The following is a 21255-nucleotide window of genomic DNA, read 5'->3' as shown; positions in this document are numbered from 1 at the left end:
AGTCAAACATGGACTCGGGCCTCACAGAGGCCTGGCCCAGAGCCTGAGCTGACCTGCCTAAGGGGTGGGGATGGGGGCTGACAGCAGGAGCATGGCTCCAGTGGACAGGGGGCAGGGCTCAGGACAGGGCTCAGAGGCAGGACAAAGCTACCATTTGTCTGTGAGCTGGCAGGAAGAACAAAAAGCCCATTGAAGCCTTAGGCTTGATTCTAACAACAAAGAGGGGGCCAGAGAGCTGAGGGGATATCAGTGACTTAAATTGGGAACCCATATGACATGAAATTTTTCCCTTAGAGACTGATTCTTGTGGGGAAGAGAAGACAAGAAAGGGAGCTGGGCTCCAGGCCCTGGAAGGTTCCTTGTGTTAACTCTATGGTAGCAGGAAGGGACATTAGACTGCAAGCCAGAGGCCAAGACTCGGGTCCAGTAGCTTCTTGCTCTATCACCTCCAACAAGGCACTGGGTCTCCCTGACCCTCCACATCCTTATGTAAACTTGGAGGAGTCCCTGGACACGGCCTGGCCTCGGTTTCCCCTCCTTTCAGTGGGATGGCAGTACCGGCTGAGCGATCAAGGGTGGGAGGGACCATGGGGGCCCCGAGGTCCCGGGTTCATACCTGGGTGAGGCCCCATGAGGACTGGACAGAGAAGGCCACGTGAGAGCAGATTCCACCAGCGTGTGGCCCAGGCTGGTCACGGAGCTGTGTGAAGGTAGAAGGGGCTCATCAACCCAGGAAGGCAGGCTGGGCCTCACCTGGGGGGAGAGCAGGGGCCAGCAGGGATCCGGGGAGCCCAAGGAGGAGGCCAGTACCGGCCCTGGAAGCAACCTGGACTGGGCAGTCCTGTGGATTTGCTGCCCTTCTTTCCAGGACTCTTGCTGGCTCAAAATGAGACAGAACCGGGAGACATCAGAGCCTTGAGCAATCCAACACAGGTCTTTTGGGGAGTCCTAGAAACAGGTGCGTTTCAAGGCCAGCTCAGAGACGATATCACAGGCAGCTGCCACCAGTAATTATTACTGCCACCAATAATAATATCTGGGCCTAGCTGGCTCCCCCAAGCAGATGCAGGCTAATGGAATACGAGAGGCCCTCATATTGCAAGGACAATGCCACAGTCATCTTAAAATTGCACCTGTGGCTTCCCAGAGGAGGCAGGCTTTCTTCTGAATAATTAGTATTCATTTTCCAACCCTTCTATCCCATTTTTTTTCTTTCTTACCGAGAAGATCCAAGCCTGCCAATGTGATCGCCTGCTGAGGCCGGGGACTTGGTCTGGCCCGGGTCCTCCAGGAACTTGGTGTAGGCGGTGTTGACCTCGGTCCCTCCAGACCCCTTGCCCACTCCTTTATTCTGAAGATACTGCAGGGAACAGATGTGGGGTCGATTCTCAGCGCTTTGGCTCAGAGGCCTGGAGAAGGCAGGAGGGGGGCCTTGGCTAGAGCTAGGGGCTTTGAGGGGATATGAAAGAGGCTTCTTTTCAGGAGTGGAAAGCCAGGCCTGTTTGGTGAAGGCAGTGAAAGCGCTCCTTGCATGATAATGGCGTCTAATAATGACTCTCTTCAGAAAGGGAGCTACATGGCGCCAGGGGGCCACTGGGCCGGGAAGCTGTTCTACATTCAGGTCCCAAAGGGAAGTGCACGGCCTTTGATTCGGGCCAGATCAGAGTCTGATGACTTTGAGTGGGCCCACCTCTCGAGGGCAGCCTCACCCACGCAGGGTGAATGCCAGGTGTGACTTGAGCCCAGCTGCCTTTGTCAGCTGGAGACACTTGGACTTGGCAGACAGCCGGAACCAGTGAGGTTGGCAGGGCCTCAGCAAGGGCCACAGTCTTGGGTGGAGGCTGGGCTCACCAGGCTCCCCTTCCTCCTCCCTCCACCTCCTTCTTCCGGATAGCTGGTGAGGCCGGATTGAAGAAGGAGTCCCTCGAGGACCCCCAGCAGAGGTGGACAGTTGGTGTGAGAGCCAGCCCACCCGGCATGTCCCCCAGCCCCAGCTCCCCTGAGACGCACCCATCAGCTATCTGCTGGGTCACGCTTGGTCCCCAGCTGGCTGATGATCTCTGAGGTAAGAAGTGCTTCTCTTTTGTGTGTCCGGAGGCAGGACAGTGGTGAGGTGAAACTACTGGAATGTTCCCGTGTGTTCCTTCAGATTTCACTTCCCAGTGGGAAGCAAGCAGGGCAAGGATGGCGAGGCAGTGCCCCCCACTCACTGTCACACACACGCTGTCCCCAGGCCTTTGACATCACCCTGGGCTCCCCTCAGCCTCGGGGACTTCAGCATTTTCCACCCAGCCACCGGGGTCCTAGGGGATGCATGGCTTGAGGGAGACAAACCACCAGCCCCAAACAACACCAGCCCACGGCTGGAGCTGAGGGGCTCCAGGGCTCCCATGCTTTTGAGGGGATCGTAGAACCCTGGAAATAAAGGGCAGGGCTGCTCTGTGACATGCCTTGGGCTATACCAGTCAGCCTGGCTGTGAGGCTTCTCTGTCACTGGGAGACTTGTGTGCCTGTCAAGGTTGCCAAGTCCCCTCCCCTCTGAACACCACCACCACCGCTAGAAGGAACTGCAGAGTCCATGGGGCCTGACTCCTGGCAGCCTGGGCTATTCCCGTAAGGCATCTGTCAAGGTCCAACCCTTCAGGAGCTCCCTCACTGGATAGCATTTGTGGGCCTCTACTGGCTGCCCAGTCCTGGGCCAAGCCAGGAGGCACTGAGGTATGCGCCCCTGGGAGTGGGGGGCAGGAAAATGATGACACAGGGTGACAACAGTTTGTCTTGGGGACTCACAGGGAGTTAGGAGAGTGCCCAAGAGGGGCATGGAGTACAGCTTGGGGGCCCTAGGGCTCCCTGGAGGAGCTCATGACTTGGTAATGCCTAAAGGCTGGGGGCCCCGGCCAGGCAGTGGCAGTGGGGGAGGAAAGGGAAGGCATGTGCTTCAGGCATGCACACAGGCCTGGAGTGCGGAGAAAGCAGGGCTGTGTGAGGAGCTAAATGGTGGTCATGCCGCCAGAGTGTGGGAGGAAAGGGAGGGTGAAGAGGGGATGCAGTAGGGAAGGCAGCAGGAGCTCATCATGTGGGGCCCTGCAAGCTGGGTGGAGTACTGCTTCCTTTCCACCCTCCCGCTGCCTGGAATTCGAACATGAAGCCTGGCACTGCAGCCACCATCTTGGATTGTTAGGACGAGAGCCACAGCTGGGAAGATGCAGGAGGGAGCCTGGACCCCTAAGGATTGAAGCCAAGGGCTACCGGGAGCCACAGACAAGTTTTGTGCAGAGGCAGGAGACAACCAGGAAAGAGAGGAAGGGTATGTGAGAAGGGATGGGAAGCCAGATGGAAGCTGAGGGCCAGAGCGGAGCTAGGGAGGACGTGGTGTGGCCTGAGGGAAGATAAGTGGAGAGCAGAGGAAGCTGCTGAGATTTCTTTGGACAGTAGATGGACTTTCTGGGACTTGGAGACAATGTCAGGCCGGGCTGGCGCCCAGCTCACCTGCACACTGAGTTGGCCGATCTCCACCTCCAGCTGCTGCACCTTGGCCTCCCGCTCTGCCACCATGGCCCGTAGCTGGGTGATGAGGCTGCTGTTCTGCTGAACCTCACTGTTGACCCGCTGGTCCAGGCGGCGCTGCGACGCCCGGGTCTTCTCGTCCTGCAGGCTCAGGCTACCCAGAATCTCCTGGAGCTGCTTGAGCTGGTCCTGCAGGGCCAGGCAGGAGGGCAGACGACAGACAAGGTCAGCCATGACCCCTGGACAAGGCAGGATAGGGAAGACTGCCTTCCCTCACCCACTTCTTGCTGCGGCAGGACCCTAACAGTGGGATGCCACCTGTTCCTTTGAGAAGCAGGTGGACTTTCCTTGCCTGCCCTTGGGGGACCCACCAGGTAGGTGGGGACCATGCCATTTTCCTGTCCTCAACTTCCGTCTCTGAGATGGGGTAGAGAAAGACATCGAAGGGACTCTCGGGATGACAGAAAGCATCTCAGCCAGTGGGGGAGATATTTGGGGAAGAAGACACCCTATCCCTCTGCTGGGAGATGGCCTTGAAGGCAGTACCTGGACCCCTGGCCAGGCATCCCTCAGCACCTGACTGAGGTCCCCCATCTCCTGCAGATGCCCCCAGGACACTAGCAGTCTGGAGGCTTCACTTGACAGTCGACAGGAAGGAGACTGGGAACACGGAGGGAACTGAGGCCCAGAGAGCCCAAGGGCACAGTGCTGGTGGATGGCCTGGCTGGGGCTTGTCTGCAGTCTTCATCCTGCCATCTTCAGTAACATGGAATGATGGCACACAGCGACCGCCGAGGACATGCAGCTCCACAGCTTATTTAAAAACCGGGAATTGAGGCTCAGAGAGGGGGTGCCACTGGCCTAGTGTCCCCCAGGGAGGTATCCCCAGAGGTGTACTCCACCTACCAACCCAGGCCCCCCAGCCAAGCCAGGCATGGCCACCCCGGGGGCCTGGGGCATAATTTGGGATTCAGAGACCAAAATCCTGGGGCAGCACAGATCCCAGAGAGAAAAGGCCAGGCTAGGGGTCAGGAGAGCAGTGGGCCTTATGGTCAGAGCAACCTGGTTTGAACTCAGTTGTACAATCTTGGACGACTTAGTCAACTAATTGGAGTCTTAGTTTCCCCAGGTGTGAAAGGGGATTAGAACAGATGACCCTAGGGGTTGTCTTGGTGACTAACCATTATGAACCACATGTACCCCAAGTACCCAGAAGGGACTGTGTGCTGTCACACGGACAAGAATTTGTTCTGGGGGCGCCTGGGTGGCTCAGTGGGTTAAGGCCCTCTGCCTTCAGCTCAGGTCATGATCCCAGGGTCCTGGAATCGAGCCCCACATCGGGCTCTCTGCTTGGCAAGGAGCCTGCTTCCTCCCCTCTCTCTCTCTGCCTGCCTCTCTGTCTACTTGTGATCTCTCTGTCAAATAAATAAATAAAATCTTTAAAAAAAAAAAAAAAAGAATTTGTTCTGAACATTCAGTTGTCCCTTTTGTTCCTTGATGGAATGACCCAGTGTGTACTCCCGTCTCCTCCCCCCACACCCACTTCTTCCCTTCTGGGGTCCACAGGTCCAGTGGCTGTGCCAGGTTCTCACACGTTACAGCCAGCACCGACACCACACAACACGATGTGTACGTGTGCTTGGGCAGCCTCGGAGCTGCTCCTGTCCCTGAGGCATGGCTTTGGGGCTGGCACCCAGGTGAGGCCATGGGCTTCTGAAGGATGCTGGTGGTGGCCTCTGGGGTCTGTGAGGGCTCACTCTGCCTGGGGCTGGGTCACGGGCTTCTGGGAAGGCTGGGGGCCCCGTGTTGGAGGCACTGGGCACTGGCTCTCATCAGGCCTGAGTGACAGAGCCATACCAAGAGGGCATCGATGAGCTCATCATCATGCCGGCCCTTCTCCACCAGGGTCCCCATCTGACTCCTGAGGGTCTTCACTTCACTGGATAGCACCTTATTCCGGGACCTGACGCCCTCCAACTTCTTCTTCAGTTCTTCGAGCTCTTTCTGGAGAGCATTCCGCTCAGCCACAAGTTTCTGTAATCAGAAAGGAGAGTCCTGGGCAGTGACGCTGAAGGGATCCCAGGCTCCTGCTCACAGGTGAGGCCCAGGGACAGGAGGAAACTTCCGAAGGCTGGAGAGCAAGGCAGCAGAGCTGGGACCCCAGCTCCCGGGCCCCACCTCTCCAGGGTGTCAGGTGGGATCTTGCCCTGTACGTGACAGACATCACTAATAGATGACAGCACTCCTCTGTCAGCCCAAGAACACAGGCATCAAGGCAGCTGCCCTTGCTCTGTCAGAGTTAGACATGAGAAGAGCCCCACTTGCCAACTGTAGGCCAAGTCTAGGGTTCAAACAGAAGTGACTCACCCCACCAAGAGCAAGAAAGAGAGGGAGGGGCCACCCTGCTGTGCCGCCTCATTTCCTCCGTGCGTGTCCAGCACGTCAGCCCAGACTGTGCCGTGCTCTGGTCAACTACTAACGGGCAACTCAAGTGCTGGGCATGCCTTCAGAGTCTCCCTTCCTCCCTCCTTCCCTCCTTCCTCCCTCCCTTCCTTCTCCCTTCCCTTCCCTTCCTTCCTTTCTTCTCAAATAAGGCCTCAGCTGAGGGGCTACCGTGTGCTTTAAACTGTTATAGGTGTTGGGAAAACAGCAGAGAACAAAACTGTGTCCCCAAGGATCTAATACCCTAGCTGGGGAGACAGATATTAAACATTTTACCTGTTATCATTATTTACCTGTTGCTCTGCTTATGGAAAACTGCAGAAGGGAATGGGGTGGGGAAGGACAATGGCATGGTCAGGGAAGCCCTTTCTGAAAGTTGACATCTGAGAAGAGACTAAAGGAGGTGACAGGGTGAGCAAAGGCCCTGGGGTAGAACATGTGTGGCTAGAGCACAGTGACAGAGGGGACAGTTCAGGGGCAAGGTCAAACAGGGCAGAGACTAGATGAGGTAAACCATCAGGAGCCCAGACTGAGACCCTGAGGAGGGTTTTGGGCAAGAGGTGATGTAATCTGCTTTGGTCTTGAGGGTTAATTATCATTGGAAAAGTGTTTTCAGATCCTTGTGGAAGTGAATTACAGAAATGAAAAATAGTAGATGATGAATCCTGAAGACCACTGATCTTTTCCATAAGCAGCCATTGTGTACCTGCTGCTCTGCTGTCTATACACTCTAGGCTCTAGCAGGCACCTGGCAGAGGAAGGACACACAGGGAATAACTTCCTTCCACCCATGTTGTGGCTTACAATTGGTTCAATGACCGCAATATATTCTATTCTCTGTGAATGTGTAACTCTAAGCTAGGGGCACCTCAAATCCAACATTTTCAAACCCAACATTTCAAATTTCCCGTCTCCCTTGAGTTCCCTCTCTGTCTCCCCTACCCACCTGTTAGACTCACTGGAAGTCCTGCACAATCCTTCTGCTTCTCCCCTTTCTATCCCATCACTGAGCCCTGTAAAGTCGACCGTCAAATGTGGCAGGTGTCTGGCCTTTGGTTATAGTCCTACTGCCTTGGCTCAGGTCCTCGGTCATGTCTCAAGTGGATTATTGCCTCTGCCTTCCATGTGTCCTCCGACCTAGGTGTCCCTGCCCCCACCTAACCATGCGACCTTTCCAACATGCACAGCCGTCCATGTCCCTCCACAACTTAAAACACTTTGGTGGTTCTCCACTTCTTTCAAATAAGAGTCCAAACCTCTGGCTGACATACAAGGTTGAGGAGGACCTGGCCTGGCCAGCCTCTCCAGGCCCACTGTTCCCTCCTGACACTTGATGATCTAGGAGGTGTACTAGGGGGTGTACTACAGATCACAATGTGTACATGGTCACAATGTTCCTAACACAGGGTTTAGTCCTGGATTTGCACTCACGAATGGACGTCCCCTGATAGAAAGGTAAGGCCTCACTCTTAGGAAGCCCACTACCTGCCAGCATCCCATCCCACTTCTTCCTCTACTTTCTTTGAGAAAGCCCTGCTCCCCACTTCTGAGAGGCTGACTCAGCTCCCAGACCTGGAGTAGGGATCCGAAGCCCGGCTGGTCAGAGCAGCCTGGACCGTCAGTGGCAATGAACAGCTCAGGGATGGGCTCATGGCCTAAGCTAGCTAGGGGACACTTCATTCTGGGACTGGGTTGGAACCACTGGGAAAAAGAAGCCTTTGGTTTGTGGGGGCCAGGCTGGAAGAGAGAGGCTGGGACTACCGGACGTCCCCATGGGAGAGAGTGAAGCTGGTCTAGAAGAAGCGGCAGCAAGACCGCATCCCCAGATCCCTGGACCCATCTGTGCCTGAAGCTAGGCCCCCTCTACACCACTCATCTACACAAGCCAATCAATTCTGTTTGTCGCACAAGCCTGGTAGAGTCGGGCTCCTGCCACTCCTGGCATAGTCAGGGAGATGTGGCCCCCAGCTTTCAGCAGTCTGGAGCTCTTCTCCCCTCAGGCCCACCTAACCCTGTCCCTGGGCCATCATCACTCTGGGCCCTGACCATCTCTGCTCCTTCTACGGTAAGAATTTCAGGTCTAGCATCTCCAGAACACCCGAAGTTCAGGAAATGGACTGATGACCCAGTCAGGCAGTTCCAGCTGGATTGACAGATAGTACATGAGGAAGAGGCACTGGGGGGACCCCCAAGCCCCAGGTGTCTCCTGCCTCTAAGGAGTGGCTCAGAGCTCGTGACCACATGGGCCTCAGGGCCCTGCAGAGGTGGTCACGATCTCCCGGTCCCATGGGCCCCACTGACCTCTTCCCTGGACCTGCATTACCTCCCAGCCCTCCTGTTTTTCCCTTTCCAGGCTGCGGATCCTCAGCAGGTTTTTCTCCTGTGCTGACAGTTTCCTTGGGTCTGGATAGACAGGCAGCTCATCACGGGGTGTTCCTGCAGACTGGCTCCGGGTCTGTCCCAACTGCTTCTCCAGCTCACGAACCTGAGGGGGTAAAACTCGTCATCGCACGGGAGGTCTGCCCTCACAGACTCAGCCACTCTGGGGCTGTCCTGAGGAGTGTGACGAAGCCCCACTAGACAGAGGACGCTGCTATTCAAGGTGGATGCAGGATCCCCGTGTGAGGGGCACTGAGGTGGGGGTGGGAGGTCTGAGGTGGCATCTTGAGCCAAGCAGAGGAGGACAGGAGGGAGGTTTAGCTTGAGAATGAGAAAAATCACCCCCTTGCTTAGGGGTTCTGTGAGACCAAGAAGCAGATGTGACTCCAGGAACCTGGGAGGAATAGGATGGAGGACCTCAGTACAAGGACGGACTCTCTGGCCCAAAACCAGGTGCGCTCCCTGGGAGATGTGGCATCCTGGACTCTTGCAAGAGACGCTTCAGAGGGAGGGCGGGGTTTAAAAGCTGGGAGACCAGTTCAAAGCCTCACTAGCTGTGTGACTGCCCACAGCTTACTTAACCTCTCTGAATCTCGAGCCCCCTCATCTGTGAAATGGGTTACCCCCACATAATGTTGTAAGGATTCAGTATCCTGAACTTGTCTTGAGTCTGGGAACCCCCAAGATGCTTCTTGGGATGACAAATCTTGGGGCCCACTCCAGACCAACAAGTCAGAGCTCCAGGGGAAGGATGGAGAAGCTGCATTTTAAACAAGTCATATGGGCACTTTTTAGGGCTAGGTAATTTTAAGAAACCCCAAGATGGCCCAGGTGAAGCTCTCAGCACCGTCCGGCACTCACAGGCTCTCAGCAAGTGGCAGGTAGATATCACACCACAGAACGATGGCTTTATTGCACTGGGGTAGAAGTGAATAACTCCTAGGGTCCTTCTAATCCTGGTTTCCATGTTGGTACAACATAAATGATGGAATACCTTGGGCAAATCTGTGCGGGGGCCCAAATTCCCTAGGATCCCCAGTAAAGGGCAGTGCCATCGTTTTGAAAGCACGTATCAGCGCCCTCGTGTGGCACTGTGTGGTAATTCCATTTAAGCATTAGAGAACACAGTATGAAACTCTCGATCATTTATTTACATAGCTTAACAATAACAACTAACAACTAATGTGTCAGTGCTTATTATGGCTGGGCACTGTGCTGGTACTTTACAGATGTTATTTCATTTAACCCACAACACTCTCCATTTGCAGGTGAGGAGACTGAGGTGCAGAGGGTCAAAGTGACTTGTCTAAGGTCACTGAAACTGTAGACCAGTGACTGAGGCCACTCAAACTGGGGTCTCTTGAACCCCAAGGCCACACATCGGTCATTCATCACAGTGTTCTGGATGCCATCCCCTCTTCGTGTTGGCTTCAAGGATCCCACAGGAGGCCCCAAGGATCCAAGCGACCCAGGAACTGTGAACTTGAAGTCCCTGGGGCTGAGGGCCATATGCTTGGCCAATAGGGGAAGTTACATTCCTACTCTTGGCTTCTTGGCTTGAAGGGGAAAGAAGAAGATAACCACATTCAACCTTTGTACAGTGTTCGCTCTGCGCCAGGCACTGTGTTGGCCATTTTATGCGATTGACTCATTCGGTATTCCCATCAACCCTGTGGGAGAGCCCCTATCATTATCCATGGTATAGGGAGAAGAAAACTGAGGCCCAGAGAGGTGAAGGAACTTGCCCAAGGTTGTACAGCTGCTGAGTTGAGAGCTGGGATTTGAGTCCAAGCAGCCTGGCTCCAGAGCGCCAGCTTTTAGCCTCCCTCTAAAGTTGGTCCAAAATATTTAGAACATAAGGAGGGGAACAAAGCTAAGTCTTTACTGGGTAACTCAAACTTTCAAAAGTCTATAAGCATCTGGACAAAACTGGAAAAAGCCGGCAAGTACAACAGTCACGCGAATTTACATGAACTAGGGGAAAAAATATGCCTAGAGTAAAATAAATCAAAGGTTTTGGCATGTGTTAAGCGCCAGGGCCTGGCACATGGTTAGTGTTATATAAATGCTTGTTCATCAAATAACAAATTAAAATCAGGCCAGTGGGGGAGAATATTCAACAACAGCCCTGCAAGTATGCTCTGCTGGGCCTAAGGGCTTTTTTGGGGTTCTGTGTCTCTCACGTGGGGTGGCGTGACCTTTCTGGGGGTATTTCAAGCCCTCTGCTCAGGGCCTTTGGCAGAAGTTCACTCACCTTGCTTTGCAGCACGAGAATCTGTTGAGCCCGGCCCCTCCAGGTCCCCGGGGAGGACAGGAGCTGCTGGACATTCACGTCTTCGCCGACCTCGCTGGTCAAAACCTGAAAAGGGAGGGGCCTTTATGGAGGCCAGGAGAGAGGGCCCCCACGAGAGCCCTAAAACTGGTGCATCCTCAGAAGCAGCGCTGAGGGCGTGGGGCTCCCAGAGGGTCTGGTCCCCCATCTGCACCCCGGCCACCTGCTTCAAAGGCCAGTAGACCATGCTCTCAGAGCAGCGGTCCCTGGGACAGTAGCCATCCCCTTGTCCCCTGCATTTCTTGATGATGCTTTTAGCAGGCAAGGAACTGCCAACAGTGCCCAGATGGGGTCCTCTGGTCTTGACATATTCTGGGATGAGTGAACCACAACGTTGACCAAAATCTGCTTCCTCAATTTGTTCACTGAGATCCTTCTGGATCTGGATGGCTGCAGGAAGTATGCTACCACAGTGCCTCGCCCTCTGTGAAAAGCCTCTGACTAGCGCCCATGCCTGAGTGCAGCGAGGAGAACCCCTAAATGTCAACTGGGGATGTTTGATTCCAGAAAGTTTCAACATTGCGGCTATTGGAGAATGGGGCACAGGCCCTACCTCAAGGCTTTGAGGTGGAAACAAAACCCTTCAGTGGGTGCCCTGGGCCCCTGAAGCCTGTCACGGGAACCAATCTAGCGCCCCGAGTCTCTGGCGCTTGTTTCCACAATAGAACACTGTTTTGGAAATCTTGGCTAGTCTGAGTGGTTCCAGCAGGGAAGACAAATGCCAGAGAATTCACTATGTAAATAAAAATAAATAATGAACCAGCTGGGACTGTGTCCCAAGTCTGAGTATTTTCCTTTGAAAGGAGCCTTTAATACACAAACAACCTATTCATTTTCTAATATTACAGAGAGCAGAGGGCAGGAGGCAAGTCTGGGCAGGCTTCCAAGTCCAAGGTGCCTTATGAAGGAAAGGCCTAGGATCCACTAGGGCGCACGTAGCTCAAGGGAAATCTGCAGGACTCTCCCTGGGTAGAGGGCACTGTCCTCCTCTGTCCGGGCTGGGGAGGACACCACAAGGGCCCCTCAGCAAGCCAGCAACCCCACTCACCAATGGTGTGTAGGAAGAGCTGACAGAAGGAAGTTACTGGATCTGGAGCCTGGCCCAGAGCATGATACTCACAGGGCCCAGCACTTGGTGCTCCTGAATGGAACCCATTGTCCTGGCCGTGCTCTTCCCAGTCCCAGCCCCACAACAACACCTGAGCCCTGGCTCTGGAATACCTTCTGGGCCATCCGGAGCTCCTGCTTCACGGACTGGATCTGGTTGCGGAGGTCACTCATCTTCAAGTTTGTGGCCGCCAGCCTGTCCTGCAAGGCCTTCACCTCTGGGGTCTCTGGCTATTTGGGCAGGACAGAGGAGAGAGTGGTCACTTATTGCTGAAATCATCACAACAATCCTGGTTCCATTCACCCAGGGCTGTGCAGGCACCGGGCTAAGGGCTCCAGGTGCTGCAAGTCATTGAATCATCAGGAAGGTCTGTGAGGTGGGTTCGGTTGTCAGCCCCCTCCAGATGTGCAAAGCAGAGGCTAGAGGAGGGGGGAGTCCTCTTAGTTGGGTTGGGGGCGGGGAACCTGGCTGGGACAGGTGGAGCAGGGACATGTATCGTGACAGCCCACCTCTGGGGGCTGAGGCCTTTCCTCAGAGTCTTGCACAACTGGGGACGAGGGTGGTGGCCACCAAGGGGGAGTCCTTGGAGGAGGCCTGCAAGCTCCAACCCTTCCAGACCCTTCCACCCCTTCCACCCCTCCCACCCTAGGCGTGGGCTCTCTCTGCTATGCTCGGGAGAGTGGAATCACAGCAAAACAATCTCCACTCAGAATAAAGAGGAGACTAGTTCCATCACAGAAGGCAACCCCCAACAACCACCCTATCTTGGGGTCTCCTTCTCCTGAAACCATCAGCTTGGGCCTTGAGCTCTCCTTCCTGGCAAGGAGCTCCTGCAGCAGAAATAAGGACCCAGTTTCGTTGCCAAATGTTCTGTTTCTGTGGCTTGAAGAACTGCAGCAACCATAAAAACTCTGCCTGCTGGAACTCTTAGCCATGTCTTTTTTTCTTTTTTTAATTATGTTTGATTTAAACTACTTGGATGTAAATTTTCTTCAAATGTGCCGCCCATGTCTCTGTCTTCAGTAGAAGTTTCTGAGGCTCTCAGAAGGTTGGTATTAAAGGGATTCCACAGTTAGCCCATTGCAACCCCTTCTATAAGTGATAAAAATAAGGCCCAGGGAGGGGGAGTAACTTGCCCTGGGGCACACAGCCAGTTGGGGATGACATGAGTCGGGTTAGAAGGGGCCCGGTCCTTCCCCTGCCCTAGCTGATTGTCTCCCTTGAAGCTGTTTCTGGCACCCAGCATCATGGGTGATGATGAGCAGCCCATCAGGCAATGATGCCAAGACCATCTGGTCCTGCCCCGACAGACCAGGTAGGCTGAACTTCTGGGAAGCCAGGTAGGTGCTGCAGCGACTTTCTAAGTTTTCCTCACTAGGCACACACAGAATCTTCCCAGGGACCCTGGTGTGGAAGGCAGATCTGCAGATATTGGGTCTGGGAAGTTCCCTGGTCCCCAGAGGTTGTGGACAACCCAGGTGAAAATCACCAGGAAAGGAAAGGGGAACCAGACACATAGTCCGAGAAGTTTTATCTGGTTTCCTCACTTATGGAATGGGTACAAGAATCCTTCTCTGTCCTGTTTCTTCACAGCACCACCACAAGGCTCAACAGCATACCCAGTGTGAACAGAATATAAACTGGCAACTTACATAAAACACAAATGTATCTTTAAAAATAGGGGCACCTGGGTGGCTCAGTGTGTTAAAGCCTCTGCCTTCGGCTCAGGTCATGATCTCAGGGTCCTGGGATTGAGCCCCGCATCGGGCTCTCTGCTTGGTGGAGAGCCTGCTTCCCCCCGTTTCTCTCTTTCTGCCTCTCTGCCTACTTGTGATCTCTCTCTGTGTCACATAAATAAATGAAATCTTAAAAATAAATAAAAAATAAAAATAAGGTGTGTGTGTGTCCTCCCCCACCCTGCCCCCGTATCTGACTGCTGCTTGCCATTCCTGCTCCCTGCTGTTGGATGCCTGTCCCTGCCGCTGCCTGCCTAATGGGCCTTTGGTACCACTAGGCCCGCTGGCCCTGACAGGCCATGGTGCAGGAACTGTGTTTGTGAGCATCCCATGTGATGACCGTGATCCTGCTCAGAGCACAGGGAGAGCACGCATTGTGGACAGATCTAGAATGCAGGCCATGACTCTCCTCTCTGAGCCTGGTCTCGTCATCTGTAAAATAGGGGTATATTAACCCCAGGGCCCAGGAGGCCTGTGAGTGTTCGGACAGGAGGCATATGAAGTATGCTGTCTAAAACAGATTCTGTCAGAGGGCAATGCTGGGGGCCTGGCCTGGCCTGGCCTGGGGTAGCTGGCAAAGTGGCTAGTCAGTGTCCTAGGGAGGGTTGGGCCCACGTGCGTGGCAGCCTTCTCCCCTCTGCTCTGCCAAGCCCCATCCTCCTCTCCTGGACAGCTGGGCCAACCCCACATCACTGCCATCTCAGAGCTGCCTCAGCTCAGAGTAAAATTCCACAGGCTTTGTGGGGGACCTTGAGTGGGGCCTAATCCTCCCCTTTCCTGGGCTATTTTCTGTGAGGGAGTAACTGCAACGCAGTGCTGGGGGAACAGATGATGCCAGTGCTCTCGCAGCTCAGCCTCAGGGAGCCCCGCGCCCACCACGCCATGTGGAGGCAGGCCATTCAGCTCCACTCTGGAATGCGCTTTGGCCCCCGCATAGACCTCTGAAGTGTGGTTCAGGCTTGGGCTACCCTGAACGAGGAAGTGAGGGTGCACGCTGCTTTGGTTCTCTGACCAGAAGGTGCCCTGGAAAACACAGGGTATGGCTGAACGGAGGCTTGTCGCCCGTCACCTCCTCTTCTGTCAGAAGCCTGCCAGGCTCCCCGCGGTCACTGAGCAAAGCTGAGAGCTCCAGCTCCAGCTGCCGGTCAGTCAAGGCCGCCCTCCGTGGGTGACCCCACCCTAGTCCTGTGTGGCTTACATTCCCCTTTCCCCTTGTGGGCCCAGGGCTGCAGCAGAACACTGTCCAGCCAACACCCAGCTAGCAAACAGAATAGGGATACTAAGTGCTCACCGGCCTCTCAGCCTTGGCCTGTACCGCTCCTGCTGGAGGGCCCTCCCCCACCTTCCCCCTTCTGCAGCAAGGCCCACCCCAGGACCCCTTTCTCCAGCCCACCTCCTGGCAGCCTCACAGGGAGGGTGAGCTCCCTCTGTGAACGCTGAGGCCCTGGGGCTCTTTCGGAGGCCCTGTCCCCACCTCCCTTTGGTGTGGCTACTCATCTCCCTTCCTGGGCTCCCCTATGGAAGAGGTCCTGTCTTGGATTCCCTGTGTCACAAGGCTCAGAAAAACCTATCATGCCCAACAAGTGACTGAACGAGCATCCTTCCGTCAATGGCGGCCTCATCAGGGACATGGCAACACTCAATGTTTTGGATAAACTGGGAGCCGCTTAGCAATGTTCCCTGTAACCAGGAAAAGCTCTACAGAACAGCCCCTGTCAAGGGCAGAGCCCCTCTATCACCTCTCCAGCAATGACACAGAGTTACCCAAGACTAGCCTTCATCCCCTTAGATTGCCCCCATGGGAACTCTGGGGGCCTATCACTATAGACTGAAAGCTGAATTCTCCCCAAGAGAGGCAAGTGGTGGCTTAATCCTGAGTTGCAGGCAAAGGGAGGTGGAGCTGGAAAAGGAGCACTGAACAGGGAGTCCTAAGGTTTGGCTCCTTGTATCCTATATCCCCAAGACCACCACTGGGAGGCCTTCTGGATTGTTCTAAAAACTCTGAGGTTCCTTATTATCTGGCATGGGCTCCACGCCCCTTCCTGGAGCCTATAGTGACACTGCCTTCCTTTCATGGAGCCGCAATTCCCATTGCCTGGGTTCCAGGCCCTACTCACTGGCTGAGTAGAATGGAATCTGGGGAACAAGCCACCATTCCCAACTTTGTAGATTTGGAGCTCCAAAAAGGGAAGTCTTCTCAGAATATGAAATGTCCCCTCATCCCCAACAGGGCTCAGTTGGGCAGTAGTGTGCTCCCTGTCCTGGGTTAAGTAAGCGGCTGGATGTCTCCCCAGTGAGGATGCTACAAAGGAAACAGCTGAGAGTGGGAGGCCATTTGGACCAGGCCTTCCCTGCTGGTCTTGAAATTCTAGGTTTCCAGGGTCCTCGGGCCCTTCCTATTCTCCCTCTCTGGGGACTGAATCAGTTAGACCTTCACTAACCTCCACTGCGGACATTCCTGTCCTCAGGCCACAGACTTGGTTACTGTTCCCTGATGGCCATGCTGAGGATGCTTTTCACTGGTGGGCATTGGCTCAGTGGGGTGGACCCCAGACGGAGATGCCTACACTCCCACAGAAGACAGGAGGCCCAGGCCCATCACTGCCTCACAGACTCCCCAGCATAGAAGAGAATTCATACCAAGGCTCTGTCGCCCATCTGAGCCCTCGACGCCTTGGCTCCCCCGTCGGTGGCCGCTGTGGCTGGTAGTTTGGCCAGGGCTGCCTGCAGCTGCAAAACAAACCTTGCACTTGATATTTGATTCTGTTTGGCAACTGTGAGGCCTGAGTGCAGTGCTCCATGTCACCGCCGGGTGTGTGGTTACTGAATCTCACTGGTTCACCTTTCAGCTCACTTTAGGACCATTCATGGAAGAACTCGCCCTACCAATAGCTCTGCAATGGGAGAGGGTTTAATGGATCCTCTGGTCCACTCCCCAGTCACATACTAGAATTCACTAACAGCTTCACACTTAATACTGCAGCCGTGGTCCGTATCCTGGAGCTCCGTCCATAATCTGGGAGGCACAAGTGTAAAGGGATAATGGACTTCATGTGGTAGACAGGAAGACAGGGTCAGAGATGATAAGAAACTGCCCCACTGGCTCAGGGCCTCGAGCCAAGCCCAGAGCTTCAAACAGCCCCTTTAAAGCTTTCCCGGTTGTTCACCCAAAGACCAGACCACGTCTAACAAGGCCGGGGGTGGCCTGCCCTCCCACCCCTCTGACCTCCTCTTCCTCTACTCTTGGCCACCTGGGTTTCCTCTCAGACCTTCGTCTCCACTCAGGGCCTTGGCGCCTGCTGAACCCTCTGCACCGGGGCCAGAGGGGACATCCCACACGTTTGCCGGTGTGGCCCCTCCCCTCCCTCCAGGGACCCACTGTGTGCATCCCTCCTCTAAGGGGCCCTCGGTGCTGGGTCTGCCTCTGAGGAGGGCAAGGCCCATGCCTATTCTGCTCCCCTCACAGGGCCTGGCACAGAGCTCGAGGTGGTTCTCAGACCATTTGTTACAGAATAACGAAGTTCTAATTCAGTGGCAGCATATAACAACTAAGGGGGACTGTGGAGGATCACAGACTTTGGGTCACAATGAGGCACCACTGCGTGCTGTGTGACTCAAGAAAGCCCCCTAATATAATATAGTCATATTATTGTTAATTAGTATTTAATATAAGCCATATAAGGGAGCTACATAGGTTTTCTCTAGCACGTGGATTCCATCCCAGCTCCAAAGGTACTATGAACTGCTTGGGCTGTGTCCTTGCAAGACTGGAGGGGGGTCTGTGATTAGCAGTGGCAGGGGAGGAGGCAGCAGAAAGAGAAAGATGGGCAAAAGTGAGACCAGCTGCTGGAGTGCTGCATACTCACAAGGATCCCTGTTAATCTAGGTACAAATGTTTACCTAGTGCTTGTTACCTGCCAGGCACAGGTTGAAACGTTTTACACTGTTACATCTCCTAATGGGCAGAAAAACCTTAAAGTTAGTACTGTTAGTACTGCTATGTGTCAGATGGAGGAAGCTGAGGCACAGTGCGTTTATAACCTACTGGAAGTCACAAAGCAGGTTAGTGATGAAACTGAGATTCACACCCAGGTGGTCAGGCTCCAGATCTGAGTCCTAACCACCCTGATGGCTGCCTCCCTGTGCCCTGTGTCCCCCTTGCTTCTAGACACACTTCACTCTCCTCTCAGGACAAGACAAAGACTGAGGAACTCTTTGTAAACACTGACCCACCAGCCCTTCGGAAGGACCCAAAGCATCTACATGTGGCTCCCTCTCTGGAGGAGTAGACCAGGGTCCTGGGAGTCCCCTCTGGAGGCAAGAAAATGACCAAGGCCCCTCACTTCCCGCTCCAGCTCCCGGACACGATTGCCCAGCTGCTTCACTCTGGTTTTTGCCCCCTCCGACTCTGCTGTCAGCACCCGGTTCTTTTTGGACAGCTCCACAATCTTGGTGGCAATAGCATCCCCGGCCACACCGGCTGTTCCTACAATTAAGGAAAACAGAGAGGTCAGTGAAACACACAGGCCTACACATCGAACTCATGGCACACTACCAGTGGCCCCGGGGTTTTAAAAACTAGAACACTCATGGAAGGGCAGAGGCTCAGGCGAGTGACCATGTACCTGGGAACCCTGAAACCCAACTTCAACGAGTAGAAATGCAACTGCTCAGAAAAGTATACATTTTACTTCTATGGGATGTAAGTTTATTGCCCCAATTCTTCATGTTCTCCTCAACGACAGGGTTACATATCCACACCCTAGGCTCTATGACTCTGCCGTGCCCTCCAGCCAATAGGGTATACCCCCTCGACCCTTCTATGCCTGCCTGACTCTGGCTCAGCCGATGACTTGTTTGGCCAATGGGTTGTTAGCAGATAAGGTACAGGTAGAGGCTTGAACAGGACTTGGGCAGTTAATTCCCCCTCTTTTTGCTTGTACTGTGTCCACAAGAACACAGCCAGACCAGCTGACTGGTCCCAGGAAGAAGAAGAGACACGTGGAACAAAGCTGAACCGCCCTAGCCAGGCCTGGCCTAGATCTGCTGAGCCGCAATTAACCCCAGATGTTTGAGCTCAATCCATGCTTCTTGCTGAATGCTGCTGACATTACGTGCTGGTTTCTTGCACACAGTTATGTGGTGACACCTTGCCAGTACAAACGCACGCATCCATTTGTAAATATTTTGGGGGTTTCATCAAGTATTGGGCACTTTCTGTACTAGGGATTTAATGGTGAATAAAAAAGACTTATGGAGTTTACATTCTAGCTGGGGAGAAAGATAATAAAAAACAAATAAATATATATTCCAATGTCCAGGAGAACCATGGGCTATGAAATAAAGGGAAGCCAGGCAAGAGGGTGAGAGGGATGGGTGATGCTATTTTATTTATTTATTTTTAAGATTTTTTATTTATCTGCCAGAGAGAGAGAGAGAGAGAAAGAGAGCAAGTGAGTACACACAAGCAGGCAGAGAGGCAGGCAGAGGCAGAGAAAGAAGCAGGCTCCCCGTTGAGCAAGGAGCCCGATGCGGGACTCGATCCCAGGACCCTTGGATCATGACCTGAGCCGAAGGCAGCGGTTTAGCCCACTGAGCCACCCAGGTGTCCTGGGTGACGCTATTTTAGATGGAGTGGTCAGGAAAGGCATGTCCGAGGAGATCCATGTGAACAGAGACCTGGATGAATAATGAAGAGAGGGGTCAAGACATAAAGAAGAGTGTTCTCAACTAGGAAAAGTATTCTAAGTAGAGGACACAGCGAGTGCAAAGGTCGAGAGGCAGGAATATGTTTGGAGTATCTGAGGATCATCAGGCAGTGCAGAGTAGCTGGAACACAGTGGACAAGGGCAGGAGGCTGGGGAAGAGGTAGCCGGAAGGATGGGAATGTGGGAAGTTGAAAAATGTGGTGCTGTGCCGATGGTGGGCAACGGGAGCTTGCCCAGCCTGGCTACTGACTGACTCGACAGCCTGAGAGCCTCAGCCCAGCTGGGCAACGGCAGGTCTGATCAGATGGTCTGCAAGTTCTCTGAACGCTGCTTATGCTCTAGCAATGGGTAACTGGCAGAGGCACCTTTCTAAGCCTGCTTTTTAATATGACTGTCACAAGCCTCAGAACAGCCTGAGAGTGACAACTGGTGGAAGGTAAACAAGCATGCTGGATGGCTTTCAAGGCAACTCAGCCCAGGCTTGCTGCTGATGGCCTGGGCCCGGCACCGAGTAGGGCAACTAGGAGTGGCTGCCCTTGGCCATCTCCCATCTGCTGAAGAGGCCCAGGACACTTCAAGAGAAAGGGTTTAGAACATGCGGATGGCAGCCAGACCTAGAAGTACACGTGGCCCAGCAGTGAGTTTTCTGGGTTATGTTTTCCTTCCAGGACTCAAAAATCCCGGAACTAGAAGTCATGAAGAGGTCCAAGAGAGGCCCTCTCTAGTCCATTTTTTTAAAAAAGTATTTTTACTTATTTCAGAGAGAAAGAGAGAGAGTGTACAAGCTGGGGAGACAGGCAGAGGGAGAAGGAGAAGCAGACTCCCTGCTGAGCAGGAAGCCTTATGTGGGGACTTGATCCAGGACCCTGAGATCAGGCCCTGGGCCAAAGGCAGATGCTAAACTGACTGAGCCACCCAGGTGTTCCTACTAGGCCCTTTCTAGTCTAAAGGGCAGGAAGGGGGACTCAGAGAAAATAAGAAAAAAAAAATTTTTTTTTTTGGTTTTCCTAAACCCCACTCTTGAAGCTTCAACTGCATGGTAAGGGGACAGCAATGAATGGACAAGCATAAAAATGCTAAATATATGGGAAAATATAATAGGCTATTTGTGTCTCCTTAAGCTTTTTATGTGTAATGGTTAAGAGCAAATATTATAACACTGTTTGTTGGGATTTTCAATATATAGAGATACAATATGTACAAAGCTGCATTCTTACAGGGGAGGGCAAAGGGATGGATAGGGTGGTCGTTTCTTCATTCTGCTTGAAGTGGCAAAATACTAATTCTAAGTAGACTGTGAAAAGATACATATCTTGTGCTTACCTGAGCAATCACTAAAAATTCATACAAAGAAACAGAGTTTTTTTAAAAAACAGAATTAAAGCAATCACCAAAAATCCAGCTAAAAGAAAACCAGTCCGTCAGCTGTCAGCAGCCCATCCCTTGTGGCCTGGTCTAAAAACATGCGCCAGGCCCATCAGACTTTTCTCTTCCAGACTTGATGTTGGAAATCAGAAATGGGAACTGCACAGCAAGGACTGGATTCAAGCGGTCTTGAGGAAGTGTTAGGGCTGGGAATCAGAGGAGGCCATGGGCAAGTGGGCAGAGGCAACAAAGAGAGAGCATGGGACAGTCTGGGCAAGAGGGAAGGGCCCCCAGATCCGCAGTCTCCCAGGGTGAGGAAGCATCTTGAGCTTCCCCCCTACAGCTTATGAGCTTCTCTAGAGCTCTGTCCAAGGGCAAGTTGCCCCTTCACATCTGAGCTTGAGCCAGGCTGGGTGTGTTTCTATGTCTCACAACTCCTTCTCCTCAGTGTGGTTTTTGTTTTAGACAGAAGAGGCCCAAAGAATGGAGGGAGACACAATGGGCTACCCAGGGCCTTTAGGATACCAAACTCCCTTTGCTTTTTCATTCAGTACTGGTGCTTTGCACCCACACTTAAAGAGACTGGCTCTTGAAGGCAGGGAGGGTACCTGGCAGATGGTAACAGAAGCCCGTTGTTATCTGTGATTGGTTATACCAACTTTCTGGTTTAGTCAGCTA

The 21255-nt window shown here is 53.5% G+C and overlaps 1 protein-coding gene across 2 annotated transcripts in view; it reads right to left on the bottom strand.

Moving 5' to 3' along the window:
* Window positions 1-21255, bottom strand: part of CCDC13 (coiled-coil domain containing 13) — a 52758-nt gene that overhangs the window by 15739 nt on the left and 15764 nt on the right. For both annotated transcript variants that reach the window (XM_082724449.1, XM_082724448.1), the window contains exons 4-12: window positions 17848-17990; window positions 16145-16234; window positions 11882-11998; window positions 10583-10687; window positions 8273-8434; window positions 5365-5541; window positions 3490-3696; window positions 1221-1360; window positions 617-700 (exon numbers count right to left, since the gene is read on the bottom strand). In XM_082724449.1, coding sequence (XP_082580575.1) covers window positions 617-700; window positions 1221-1360; window positions 3490-3696; window positions 5365-5541; window positions 8273-8434; window positions 10583-10687; window positions 11882-11998; window positions 16145-16234; window positions 17848-17990 — 1225 coding nt within the window. The remainder of the gene's footprint in view (window positions 1-616; window positions 701-1220; window positions 1361-3489; window positions 3697-5364; window positions 5542-8272; window positions 8435-10582; window positions 10688-11881; window positions 11999-16144; window positions 16235-17847; window positions 17991-21255) is intronic.

The sequence above is a fragment of the Mustela nivalis genome (genome assembly GCF_964662115.1).
Source record: "Mustela nivalis genome assembly, chromosome: 1".
Taxonomy (NCBI): Eukaryota; Metazoa; Chordata; class Mammalia; order Carnivora; family Mustelidae; genus Mustela; species Mustela nivalis.
Note: the sequence above shows the minus strand (reverse complement) of the source record. Positions and strands in the feature narration are given on the sequence as shown.